At 48.1% G+C, this 12,858-nt stretch overlaps 6 protein-coding genes across 6 annotated transcripts; 3 read left to right on the top strand and 3 right to left on the bottom strand.

Moving 5' to 3' along the window:
- Window positions 1-60: 60 nt before the first annotated feature.
- BKA55DRAFT_521622 (uncharacterized protein) lies at window positions 61-618 on the bottom strand (the record flags this gene model as incomplete). Its single annotated transcript, XM_046188527.1, has 1 exon — window positions 61-618. One exon carries the CDS (start codon window positions 616-618, stop codon window positions 61-63), a length of 558 nt encoding a protein of 185 aa, XP_046044876.1.
- Window positions 619-1,681: 1,063 nt separating this feature from the next.
- On the bottom strand, window positions 1,682-2,620 carry BKA55DRAFT_543392 (uncharacterized protein; the record flags this gene model as incomplete). The annotated part of the gene is made up of 1 exon (XM_046190590.1): window positions 1,682-2,620. One exon carries the CDS (start codon window positions 2,618-2,620, stop codon window positions 1,682-1,684), a length of 939 nt encoding a protein of 312 aa, XP_046044875.1.
- A 407-nt stretch (window positions 2,621-3,027) lies between these two features.
- Window positions 3,028-4,948, top strand: BKA55DRAFT_578492 (fungal-specific transcription factor domain-containing protein). The gene is made up of 5 exons (XM_046193715.1): window positions 3,028-3,170; window positions 3,225-3,560; window positions 3,613-3,899; window positions 3,943-4,203; window positions 4,256-4,948. Exons 1-5 carry the CDS (start codon window positions 3,137-3,139, stop codon window positions 4,826-4,828), a joined length of 1,491 nt encoding a protein of 496 aa, XP_046044874.1. The 5' UTR covers window positions 3,028-3,136; the 3' UTR covers window positions 4,829-4,948.
- Window positions 4,949-6,304: 1,356 nt separating this feature from the next.
- On the top strand, window positions 6,305-7,704 carry BKA55DRAFT_694364 (glycoside hydrolase superfamily; the record flags this gene model as incomplete). The annotated part of the gene is made up of 4 exons (XM_046200030.1): window positions 6,305-6,420; window positions 6,471-6,569; window positions 6,622-6,671; window positions 6,722-7,704. 4 exons carry the CDS (start codon window positions 6,305-6,307, stop codon window positions 7,702-7,704), a joined length of 1,248 nt encoding a protein of 415 aa, XP_046044873.1.
- Window positions 7,705-8,198: 494 nt separating this feature from the next.
- Window positions 8,199-10,046, bottom strand: BKA55DRAFT_578485 (transmembrane amino acid transporter protein-domain-containing protein). The gene is made up of 3 exons (XM_046193714.1): window positions 9,591-10,046; window positions 9,478-9,528; window positions 8,199-9,421 (listed from the first exon to the last, which is right to left on the bottom strand). Exons 1-3 carry the CDS (start codon window positions 9,874-9,876, stop codon window positions 8,436-8,438), a joined length of 1,323 nt encoding a protein of 440 aa, XP_046044872.1. The 5' UTR covers window positions 9,877-10,046; the 3' UTR covers window positions 8,199-8,435.
- Window positions 10,047-11,033: 987 nt separating this feature from the next.
- BKA55DRAFT_707721 (uncharacterized protein) lies at window positions 11,034-12,835 on the top strand. The gene is made up of 4 exons (XM_046200721.1): window positions 11,034-11,664; window positions 11,723-12,138; window positions 12,191-12,360; window positions 12,421-12,835. Exons 1-4 carry the CDS (start codon window positions 11,337-11,339, stop codon window positions 12,794-12,796), a joined length of 1,290 nt encoding a protein of 429 aa, XP_046044871.1. The 5' UTR covers window positions 11,034-11,336; the 3' UTR covers window positions 12,797-12,835.
- Window positions 12,836-12,858: the final 23 nt, after the last annotated feature.

The following is a 12,858-nucleotide window of genomic DNA, read 5'->3' as shown; positions in this document are numbered from 1 at the left end:
GCCGAAGTCATGGATGGCACCCGTTGAGACGTTAACGATATGGTACTGTGGCACGAGCTGTTAGCGATATTCTAAGAGAGAGGACGGGACATATACCTTTCTTTTCCCTTGCGCATCTTGCTGGTGCAGTCGATCGCAAAGTTGGTGTAGTGCGCGAGTGTTGACCACGAATTGCTCCCACGCCTTCTCCCAACCTTGATCCGACAACGTACCTTCCACATTTAGAGCAGCATTGAGAACCAAGACGTCTACATGAATACAATTTGCACCCAAGTTGTCAAACATCTGATCAATGCTGCTGGAATCAGACATCTGACAGACTACCGACTCAAACTTTGTGACACTATCGCTGTGATCAAGGGAGAGTCTTGCCATCACCTCATCAAGCTTTCGACATGTTCTGCCAGCGATGATGACTTTATCTGCACCAGCCAAAGCAAAGTTCTTTGCGATGGCGTATCCGATACCAGCAGATCCGCCCGTGATGAGAACAGTCTTCCCGGCTTGGGAAACTTGAGGCTGTGAAGGATGTATAGCGCCATACACCTTTGCGTGCAGATTTTTCGTCAATGGTACGGGCTCATACACAAAGGCGGCAGATTCGGCGTTGTTTGACATGATGGGCAAGGTTTTGAAGATGAATGAAGAAGGCTGGGATGGCATGCTAGGTCAGCAGAATCTAAGACTCAGCGACGTGCGTTCTATAAACGGTTCTCTAACTGGTTATTTGTAAGTATTGTACTAGGCGGGCATCGTGCATGCCATCTGCGGACTATTCTGGATCATGATTGCGGAAGTCCGTTACAGAGAGCGGCCTGTTGTGGATCTGACGACGGAGATCCACACTTGACCGCAGCCGTGTAGATCTTGCTTTGACTGATGTTGGAATCCCAGGACGCAAGCACTATTCGATCCGTCCATCCTTTCGAGCTATGTAGATAGTGATACAGGGAGCGATTATTGTAACTTTTAATCTCGGATATTGCGGAGCCGCCAGTCGTGATTGCTCTGAGAACACGACATGGTTAATCTCAAACATCAACCTCAACATCATCCAGGAGCTCTCTGAGCCCATCAATCTTGGATCAACAACAGCCATACGAACAACCCTCAGAATAGCAATCAACTTAGTCGAGGTGTTGCAGGAGCATGAAGAGTTTGTCTTCGGTCCCAAGCCAGATACAGTTGAATCGACAACCGATCGCGAGATCGCTAAGCATCTATACAGTGTGGAGCAATTCTAAGCTAAGAAGATGGGATGGGGAAATCGTCCTCTGAGGGGGCCAAGCTCGCAATTGGTGGACACCAAGGAGTATCCTACCTGGACTGGCGATGGCGCGCGGACGGGTTTGTTGCAGGCGAGCCAGGCTGCCGAGCGCACTACGCATGCGAGGATCTGTAGATACCCTGAGCCCTTGAATTGACTCATGACTGGGGATATTTGAGTTTGTACTTGTGGGAGGGTCTCGACAGGAGTATATTCAGTAGGGCATTGCGATGCCCTCGTTTTAAGCTATCGAGATTGGTTGGTTGCATGAATCTTTTTGCCACTCGAATAGAAATGTCATTTGCACATGTCACCTTGGATTGATTTCATTGTTATGAGCCTCACATATGAAAGATCGAAATGTGATGAAGTTTTTTTTGGCTATGAGTCTTCTAAAGGATTAATGACAGTCAGTCATTGAACCTCCTTCTTGGCTGGAATACACTCCATCAGCCTAACCTTGTCCCTTCGCAACGCGCCTTCAAGCGAGGTAAAAGGAATGCCGAATTTGTCCTGGATCTGTTTGGCTTGCCCCTCAATAAAGCCAAAAGGCTTCATGTTGGCAAAATACTGAAACATGTGGCCATGAACACTGATACCCAACTTCTCTACCTCTTCAAAAGTGCGCTTCACAACACCAACGTCTCCACCGCTGACCTTGACCAGAATATCACGAACCTGCTCAAAGTCAAGCAGTTCATTTCCAAGATCAATTTCCTGGTTTCGGAACCTGGTGTGATCCTGTAAGGCCGCAGCAGCATACTTTCCCACGTCGTGAGCGTCAGTGTAAGGGAACTTGGCACCGCCGGTGAAGAGATCATCTATTTCCCCTTCTGTAGGGAGACGGGGAAAGTTATTGTAGACGCCTGGAATAAAAAAGTCGTAGTGGATGAGCGCGGGCCGAAGAATAGTGTATGATTCGAATTTCCCTGCACGAACAATACTCTCAACTTCATATTTGGAGGTATAGTAACCATGAAGATGAGGAACAGCCTTTACACCTTCATTTTCCCATATGTCCTTCCTATCCGCACAAATGACGGTAGCGGCAACGAGATTCTTGACGCCAGCTTTCTCACAAGCTTCAACAATTGTCTTAGCCTGAAGAAGCTCGAGACCAGGGAAGGAAACAGTGTTGAGAAAAGCGGCTTCGCAGCCCCGAGCAGCATTGAATACATCATCAAAGTTCTTGCTTTCTCCCTGAAAGAGGGTGATGTTGGAGTCGTTCAGCAGAGTTGGGACCTTTTCGATGTTGCGGACGACGGCGTGGATCTTGTGGCCAGCTTTGAGGAGGTGTTTAATGACCCATTGGCTTTGTTGGCCTGTGGCTTGGGTGACGAGGTAAGTAGACATTTTTAGGAGAGTGAGCAGTGGTGAGAATGCTGATAGGTTTGCAGGTTTGAGATGTTGCTGAGTAGTAGTCCTTTAGAGGAGCTCAACCAGTATATATACACTATATTCATCTTCTAAGAGTCTCAGCCATTACTCTACAGTTATCCCAATCTACGATGATTTCTAATATGTCCTTAGCTGACGAATATCCATGTTCCGGTAGTTCTTTGGAGCCGGACTCTTCACGAGCATCTAAAAAGTCCGATCGTCTTTGAGGCTTAGCGTAGAGAAGAATCCGATCTTTGTTTCGATAAAAGTTGCTTCCAGTGGGGGACATGATGACAGGGGAATGCCCACTAGGTTGATGATTGGTGCTTCTAAACTTAGTGCTGATGACAAATTCCCGGTCTGCTTATCATCTGAGAGACCCCATCACTAGCAACTTTGACCGAGAGATTTAGATCTCACTGCATCCATCTATCAAACGATATCGCTGCCGGAAACGAATCAATCGGTGTTCGGGTTAATACAGCTGAGATGAAACCCCGAAAAAGCTGTTGGACTTGCGCAGGTTAGTGCCAGCAAAGCGGGTTGGGAATTGGTCATCACTAAGCATCGGCATCAGCTCGCAAGATTCAATGTGACGGAGTCCGACCGAATTGTAACAAGTGCAAGCGGTCTCAATTAACATGCCATGGTTATGAAGCTCGTTTATCGTGGCCCCGGAACAATGACAGGAAGCGAGCGATAGTATGCACTACGGCAACGCAAGCGCTTGTATCCTCACGAAAGACGAGCGAGATACCTAGCCGCCTCTTCTTGATCAACACATCATTTCACGATGTCGAGCTACATAACTACATATCATCACAACAACACCAGAAACATGTAACCATATCACCTTCAAGGCAACTAAGGCAGCCCGCGATACATACCAATCAGAATGAACTGTTACAATACTGTGAGAGCTATAGCACATTCACCATGTCCACGTCTTCTGACTCGCATACTAGTCCGTGACTTAGCGCACTTGTCCTTGGTCACACTCGGCACGTCAACTGCCGGAATCCGTGATGCACTCATGACAATGGCCATGATCAACAACAGTCCTTCAGCCTCAGCTCTTCTACACGCTATCCTAGCCTATTCATCCCTTCACCATCACGGCCTAAGCGAAACAGCTCTCAAGTTCAAAGTACAGGCCCTTCATCTGCTATCTACCTCTGCCGAAGGCGGTGAATTGTCCTTAGTGAATGCCTCCCAGCACGTGGCTGCCTCCATGCTGCTTGGGTCATTTGAGGTACGTGATTCCGGAGACCATTGAGGTCCTGCTGACATTTCAGACTTTACGTCCTTCTGAGAGCTCAGGTGAATGGCTGTGGCATATTTGGGGCGCTGTAGATGTCATTCAAGCCACTCAACTCAGCGACCATTCCGGTGAGAGTGAAACATACACTCTCCTTGACTGGGTCAACTATCACCATACGCTCTCACGTTTCAGCACGCAGCATTGGCGACATAAAGCACTGGCTCAAAAGACTTCCATCAGATTGAGCCAACGCTCTCGTCGTGTAACGACCCCGCCATTTTCAATCTACAGACCTGTATGCTTTCTCCGGAACGGACTTAGAGCTTAGTGACTGACCAAATTCTTAGAATCACCCCTCTATAGATCCAACGTATTCGATAATGAGTCTCCTTTTTGAAACGTGCGATATTGTAATCGATCCACAAGATCCCAAAAGTCAGAGCCCAGAATATCGCGACTCACTCCAACGCCTTGAAGCACAAGTCGACGATCTCATCGCTAGCCCAGTTCCGAACGATCTGAATCCCGAAAGCGCATTCGCCTTGGAGTTATACCGCGTAGCGACACGGATATACATCGCACGCGTTTCGCAGAGTCCATGGGAGGCACCCGCAGTGCTGGACTCATTAGTGGATACACTGTTCAACGGGCCAGTCACGACATGCACCTGCATTCACTTCTTCCCGTTGCTCATTCTGGCGTGTGAATCACGGAGGGATGATCAGCGGGTGGCGATTCTCAACTTGATTGATAGGACTCAACGCGATGCGCGGATCAGAAGTATGAAGGCTGTGACAAATGCTATCCAGGCTATTTGGGTGCAGCAAGATCTTCATGCTGATAGTGAGGTGTTGGTGAATTATATGGATCTCCTGAGTGTTGGAATTAGTTCAAGTAGCAGTATTCCATCCTTTGCATAATATTTCCTTGGAGTCAGTAGGAACGAGGTAACAAGATATTGGATGCGATCAGAGAACCTTGGTTCTAAAATTCGATCAAAAACATGGAATCAATAGTCTTATCTTCTTTTGAGAAACTAATGACCATCTCTCCTCGTGCGCCGGACTTTCTATCGACATCGAGTAATGGCCCGGCCCAAATCCTTTGCTGACTGGCGAAGCGATCGTTGCAACATGATTTGCTGATGGTGATATCTGACTATCCTTTATCAGTCAGACTAGACTCGGCAGTGAGACATGCGCCACCTGTTCAAATGTCTTGGGCGAACGTCCCATTGGTTAGCCACCTTCCTAATGCAGACGTCATGGTAACTTAAGATACGACCTTGATGTAGTATTGGGCTTTTCGAAGTGACGAAGTGATCACAAGAGCTTTTTGGGCGCTTGGAAATCTCCGAGCGGGCTTGCCAGGATGATAGCTTCTTCCAAATGCCGGAGGTGATTCATTTCGCTTGGCATTCAAGTGCCTTTGGATCGCTACGTTACTTCTATAACACGATAATTTACCTACTTTACATCTTGATCGGGGGAACAAGGCACAAGGAATAAGAACCTGGGGGCCATAGTTCACTCGCTTGGCTCATATCGAAGGTCACCGGTAGTGCCACCTCACTAGCCCGGTGCCCATATCACGCTCTTGCGAATACTACCTTAGTTTGCAACTACGATTAAAAACACCAGCTCATAGAATAAACTCAGTTTTGGGTTACATCGTCACTACCAGACATAAATCAAGTGACGTGCCCCCAACTACCTTATCTTGTTATTTCTGCTGCTGTCGCCAACCTTATCGGAGAAAGCCTGTTTATCAGACCTACTGTTAAATCAATATCGTGTCCTCATCACCTGTGTTAGCAGCCTAAAGTTTAACCTTAATGGCCAGCAAGTACTTACGTAGCTGTCAAACCAAATGCGACAGTGAATCGCAAGCGACGATATCACCCGACTCTAACTCATGAGCAGATCGCTCCCGAATATTCGGCTTCATTATTTCCGGGAACTGCTTTCGCTATGTGTTCTTGACAGTTGTTATGATCGCCGTAGACGCTGAAACAGATCTGCAACGTTGCAACCGACCATTTATGACCGCTGTCTCTCTATCGGTCGCTACTATAATCACTTTTCCGCAATAATACCAAGTCATCACAGCCTTGCAAAAGTCACTTGAGTATTCTGCACATGTTCTTTCTTCCAACGCTGCAACTCAACATGTCTTTGAAGGCCCTGCTGAGACGAGTCAATGACTTTTGAGAATGACGGATTTTCCGTTATCTACAGAGAGTGTATTGGACGTGATGTTTTTGAGGATGATTTCAGGCATATATAATGCTCTTGAAGAACGGTACTCGACAGACGAAGGATCAATAACAATTCTAACATCAAATACAACTTTACAATATTCCCAAACACTTCCACTAGCTCAACTTCACATTTACAATGGTCGCACTCGATGATATGACTTCTGGCATTCCCGCCCTTGTTGTTCCAGCCAACAACGATGAAATCTCTGAGGAGGCGACGGGCAGCGTCAACGCCGTTTACTTTGTCAACTGGTACGCTTTTCTTCTCACATGCTCTTGATTCATTCACTCATCACATGCAGGGGTATCTATGGGCGTAACTATCAACCCCAGAACCTTCCCGCATCGCAACTGACTCATGTGCTTTATGCTTTCATGAATGTGAGAGCTGATGGAACCGTGTAAGTCTTCCCTTCCGAGAACACTGCCCAACAAGATGTTCATAGCATTTAGTTACACTGGCGATTCATATGCCGATCTTGAGAAGCACTACACTGGCGATTGTAAGCCCATCTGCTTGCCAATACTGAGATAGTATACTGACTCTACACAGCCTGGGCGGAGCCCGGTAACAATGCCTACGGATGCGTCAAGCAGCTCTTTCTCCTCAAGAAGGCCAACCGAAAGCTCAAAGTCATGCTCTCCATCGGCGGCTGGACCTGGTCAACTAATTTTCCAGCTGCTTCTGCCTCAGCTGCTACCCGATCCACCTTCGCTAAGAGCTCCGTTACTCTCATGAAGGACTGGGGCTTCGATGGTATCGACATCGATTGGGAATATCCCGCCAACGCTACCGATGCCAGCAACATGATCCTTCTTCTCCAGGCTGTGCGCAACGAGCTCGATGCCTACTCCAAGCAATATGCCAATGGATATCACTTCCAGCTTTCCATCGCCGCTCCAGCCGGTCCCGATAACTACAACAAGCTCAAGATGAAGGACCTGGGATCGGTCCTCGACCATGTCAACCTGATGGCTTATGACTACGCCGGCTCTTGGAGCGCCTTCTCGGGGCATCAAGCTAACAAATACGCCAACACCAAGATCCCCAACGCTACGCCCTTCAACACTGACCAGGCTGTCAAGGCTTACGTCAACGGTGGCGTCCCTTCCGCTAAGATGGTTCTCGGTATGCCCATCTACGGTCGCGCATTTGAGAACACTGCCGGTCTTGGACAGCCATACTCTGGTGTCGGATCTGGAAGCTGGGAGAACGGTATCTGGGACTACAAGGCTTTGCCCAAGGCTGGAGCTAGTCTTGTTTATGACCGCGATGCTCAGGCCTCCTACAGCTATGACTCCAACACGAAGGAGCTTATCTCTTTCGATACCCCTGGTATGGTCGAGAACAAGGTTCTATACATCAAGAACCGTAAGCTTGGCGGAAGCATGTTCTGGGAGGCGTCTGCTGACAAGACTGGTGCTAATTCGCTGATCGGCACCAGCTCTAAGAAGCTTGGTACGCTTGATAGCACTAACAACTGTTTGACCTACCCCAACTCTCAGTATGCCAACATTGCCAAGGGGCTTTCTTGAAGGATGGTGCCAACACAATTTTGTTCATGAGAACATGCAAGGTATGGGTTGGCTTATACGGACACACACTCGTGATATAGAATCGGATTACTGTGAACATTCGCTTTAGATATCAATAGACATTCGCTTGGCATTACACCTTGACTATTTATGGCTAGATACTGCCACGACTTCACTGTGAACACAGAGGTGTTGCCTTCGATCAGGTTGGCATGAATAAGTAGTCAAAGAGCATGCTAAATATATCTTGACACCAATACCAACCATCGTGAGCTCCTCTTGGTACTTCTTTCACTTAGCATCGATGGTACGCGGCAGTACATTATCCGCCTGTGATATTAGAGAGATTCGCGGCCCGCCCGTCGGATAACGCACTTGATAAGCGGGTATCCTCTCCCTTACTCAACAGCGGGTAGTGTTACGAATGCAAGCATCATATAAATAACAAATCCCTTATCTCACGCCACCTCGTATTGGAACGCCACTTCAAGAATGTTTGCTCTATTTCACAACTAGGCTAGGTCTCCCCCTCCCTTTCCTTCCCGAATCAGCCGCCATGGGTCGACCTATGAAACGCTACTCTACAGCTCAAGAGATGGTTCCAGAGTTATCAGCACAGTTGAAGACTTTCGCAATTAGACCGGATCGGTATGCGTCCTGGATGGATACGGCCACACTATAACTTTAAAGGGGGTTAGTTATCGCACAGAGTACAAGGACCATCGATTGACTCACGTTCCGGCAATGACCATGAAAGATCCAACGAGTACGATAAGAGCATGTGACCAATAGGTCGCCTTCCTAGACGCAGTATCCGTTCTGTAATGCTTGAAATCCTGCATCCAAAGCAGAGCAGGGAAGATCAAACTGAAAGGGGCAAAACAGATAGCTCCGGCAAGACCCAAGAGGTAGTTGAGAATGGGGACAGCCTCGGCAACGATAAAAGCGAGGATTCCGAGAGTAAGATTGCTTCCAATCCAGGTAGTCCAATGAACCATCGTGTTCTCCTGAAGATGGTGAGAGTCTCGCAGGATACGGACGAAGATGTACTTGGCAGCCACATGCTGGTAAATGCCGACGCCGATGATAAGACCCGGAAGTGCGATTCCATACGAGATCTTCTTGAACAGAGGGCCTGCACTTCCAAAAGCAGGGGTTGCGAGCCAGACGCCGCACCATCTGTAGATGACGAGGGAGAAGGACAGGTACATAGCAAGCACGAGGACACCTGTAACAAGCACGGCCTTTCTGAAGTGCTCGGGGCGCTTCATTTCTGACAGGACAGGCAGATACATAGATGAACCACTGTTGCTGATAAAGATGTTGGCTGAAGCGGTGATACCAGCTACAAAGGTTGGGTGAGCGATGGCAGTCCAACCGAGCTCGTAGTCACCAGTCTGAGGGGCCATTGCAGGGCGATCTTGCTGGGTTACAGCAACGACGAAGATGAAGACAGCCACGAAGAATGTGAAGAATCCGATCCATGTAAGCCAGCCGAGGCGGCTGAAGGTTCGCACCGAGGAGAATAATGTGATAGAAATCGCGCCGATGAAGGTGAAGATGACGGTGCATGCGCCGTGGTTGGAGATGGCGTTGAAAGCCGTTGAGATTGAAACGATGCCGGCGGCTGAGATGAGAACTTGAGCAACCAGGATTTGCAGGCCAACGAGTTCTTTGCCAATACGGCCCCAGAGACGACCGCACATATCAGCGAGTGCTATTTACATTGTTAGAGCTAACGGCATAAGCTTCAAATGGGTGTTGGGAACATACTATGGCACTCGGGGTGACGGTTTCGGAATTCTCCCAGAATAACTGCCGTATCTATGCAAGGGTTGTTAGTCAAACTTAACCTCTTTATATCATCGATTGGGCACTTGGCTTACATGTATTCAGAGTATGCCAGCCAACAAGCGACAGACCGCCTCCAACGGCACCAAGCGTCGCAAAAGCACCAGGCACGCTCAGAATGCTCATGGCGAACTGGATCTTGAGAAAGATGATGGTGGCTCGCTGCCAGCTGACGGTTCTGAACTGCACGCCATCATCTGTCTGCTGGAAGACTTCATGAGACTCAAGCGTCTCGCCTTTGATGGAGACAACATCCTCATCGGCCGGTCTGTATGGTGTGACTTTGTCATCGACCACTTGCTGCACTTCTTGGGAAGCCATACTTGCCTCTGTGTTGTGTCTTTGTGGCTATAGGCGTGAAAGGGAAGTCAATGAAGATGAAGAGGAAGAGGAAGTGACTCAGTCTGTCTTCACAATCTCAATGGGCGATCTTCTCCTTATTTCTACTGGATCCGAACTCGGTTGCTACCCCAGGTTATCTACCCCGACTTTATCTTTATGGTCTAGACCAGGGATGCATATCGTGAGCTAGACGGTATCAGATTTGGTCTCGTGGGGTCCTTTATCAAGTGTAAACCATGTCGACCACTGATATTTAGCCGCTTATCAGAACCAACTTTGGCGATATCCCCGTGTAGAGTTGCCCAATTGCAGTGAATACCTTGTCAGCGACAATCGGCTATGGGGCAGCAGAGGTTAGTGATGGAGTGTTCCGCACTTGGAAAGGGAAATTCCGCACTAAGATTTGAACACGTTGAGGCGTCGCGATCTAACCAAACTACCGGGACACATTACTGGCATCGCTTCTATCATGATTGCAGACTTGCATTACTGTTGTATTACTAGCTATCGGGTATGGAGCGAAGGAACACTAATTTGTACAGGAATATCGGCTACCGGGTGGTGAATACTCTTCCTCAATTCAACCAGATGATAGAGAGTTCATGCAACTGCCAAGTCGTATTTTCTCCGGCCTCTTGAGTTCTACGTTATAAGTAAGGCATTTCTACATTTACTAATGCTCGCTCATAGATCCAGTGAAGATTTAATAAGTTTTTGGGCGGTTGTATTATCACAGACGACTGCAGTTCAGGGAGCAATGTCGTGTCATTCTATTATGGCTCGATCCAAAGTCCCATGATGCCAAACCCACTAAGTATAGGTGAGCCTTCTGCCAGCTAGGCCTGCAGATTCACCACTCATCATCAGCCTCACAGACCTGATTTAACTACCGTCTTCTGAAGGCCAATCAATGAGCAGCGTCTCGGACAACGGCATTTATAGATGTGCGGTATGTGGTGACTAGTAATTATAGGCGTTCCCAATACTTGGTCGCGGGCCGCTCAGCGGAAAACGCACGCTCCAGGTGCCCATACCCGCTATCATTTAGTGGGCACAGCCGCTAACACAAGCAAAGTCCGGGGAGATAAGCGCTATCGTTTAGCTCTATCTCGCCAACTCCACCCTCGTATCTGACTCAAGTGATTGTAATCGTTACTAATGACCTCGTGTCTATGACGGGTTGAATGAAGATGTGGACATTGACTCAAATGGCTTCTGTCATGAGATCAGACCATATCATTCCAATGATATCTCGGCAATCCGGATATAGACAACTGAATCAGGATGAGTCTTTGATGCTGCAGTTCGTTGCTTAAGAAGACCGTAATAGCTTCAGTCGGATCCATGATCATAGCTGTAATTCCAACACCAGTTGACCTCAGCAGACCTATTTCTTAAACCACATAACCTTCTACTCGTGCCAGTATACTTCTTCAGCCATGTACGCAGACATCAGCAAGCCACCAGCCCCTCTCCCATCCATCAATCTCAAGGTTTTGAGGCCTGGTCTATCTTTGCTGTACCCACTCTCCAGACGAGGCCACGGTCCCGGTCTCATCATTCTCTCCGCCACTACTGAGGACCCAGTGGCTTTCTACGAAGGTGTCCCTTCCTCATTGGTAAAGTGGGCTGAAGAAGGCTATGCAGTTGTTCAGATTGAAGCTGCTGCATTTGAAGGAAAGGACAGCGGAGTTGTTCTCGGAGAAGCAATCGATGCTTTAAAGCAATGTGAGAAGTGTGACCTCAACGACAAAGTCGGCTTGGTTTGTAAGTCGTGGTTGATGCTTCTCCCTCTTACCATGCCTGCGTTCTAACACGTTCCTAGCATATGAGCCTCAACTATGGAATATCGCTGCTCCGGGAATTGATCAGACCCCAGAGATTGTTGCCAGTGTTCTTTACGCCGACGCAGAGTCGGAAGAGACTCTGACCTCCAGCAAAGAGCCTCTGTTGAAGCATATTGCTGGCCAAGACTTCAAGCTCTCAAGTCAATCGCACTACCCTTACAAGGAGTCTTCAAGCTATGCTTTCGCGACTCCAGGACATCCTCACTTTCACTATACAACCGAGTCGGTATCTCACACGCGTAATCTCCAGTTCTTAAAGCCCAAGTTGAACGGACCTTTCTTTGACCTTGAGGCTATTTGGGATGAACATACCTGGTATGAGTTTAGTGATCGATCCGTGCAGCATACTATGAGCACCATGGTCCAGGAGCCTTATGTGAATCATGTTCCAACGGTTAGTCTTCCTGTGTTGATACGGAACACTTGAGTTGACTAATTCTTTCCAGTTGACCGGCGGCATCGGCCGAAGCAGCCTTACGAAGTTCTACACAGATAACTTCATCTTCAACAACTCCCTCGATACCACACTTGACCTCATTAGTCGCACGATAGGCATTGACCGTGTGATTGACGAGTTCATCTACAAATTCACTCACGATCGTGAGATTGACTGGCTGTAAGATCCTGTTCCCTTAGAACTCATCGCGACTTCTCATGACTAACTACCATGCCATAGCTTACCAGGAATTCCGCCTACCTTCCAAAGAGCAGAGATACCATTCACAGCTGTCGTGAACATCCGTGGCGATCGCTTGTACCATGAACATATCTCTTGGGATCAAGGTACTGCTCTCCGACAGCTTGGACTTATGCCCGAATACTTGCCCTTCCCGTATCCAATTCCGGGTCAGACAGGACATCCTGATGCAGAGTACGAGTACCGAGTTCCTGTGATCGGAATCGAGACAGCCGACAAGATGCGGGATAGGAACTCGGTACCCTCAAACGAGATGTTCAGCTACAAGGTTCGAAAGGCTCGAGATGGCTCCGAAGGCGTTCAGAAACAAGATACTATCAAGCAGGAGGCAGAGGTTATAGGTGTAGTTGTTTAAGCAACGTGCAATTTAAAAGATAAATCATGAATCAAATTGGATGTTCTCTGTGCAAATTCTCT

Source organism: Fusarium redolens (genome assembly GCF_020744475.1).
Source record: "Fusarium redolens strain MPI-CAGE-AT-0023 chromosome Unknown BKA55scaffold_16, whole genome shotgun sequence".
Taxonomy (NCBI): Eukaryota; Fungi; Ascomycota; class Sordariomycetes; order Hypocreales; family Nectriaceae; genus Fusarium; species Fusarium redolens.
The sequence above is the reverse complement of the archived record's forward strand: the minus strand, read 5'-3'. Positions and strand labels throughout refer to the sequence as shown.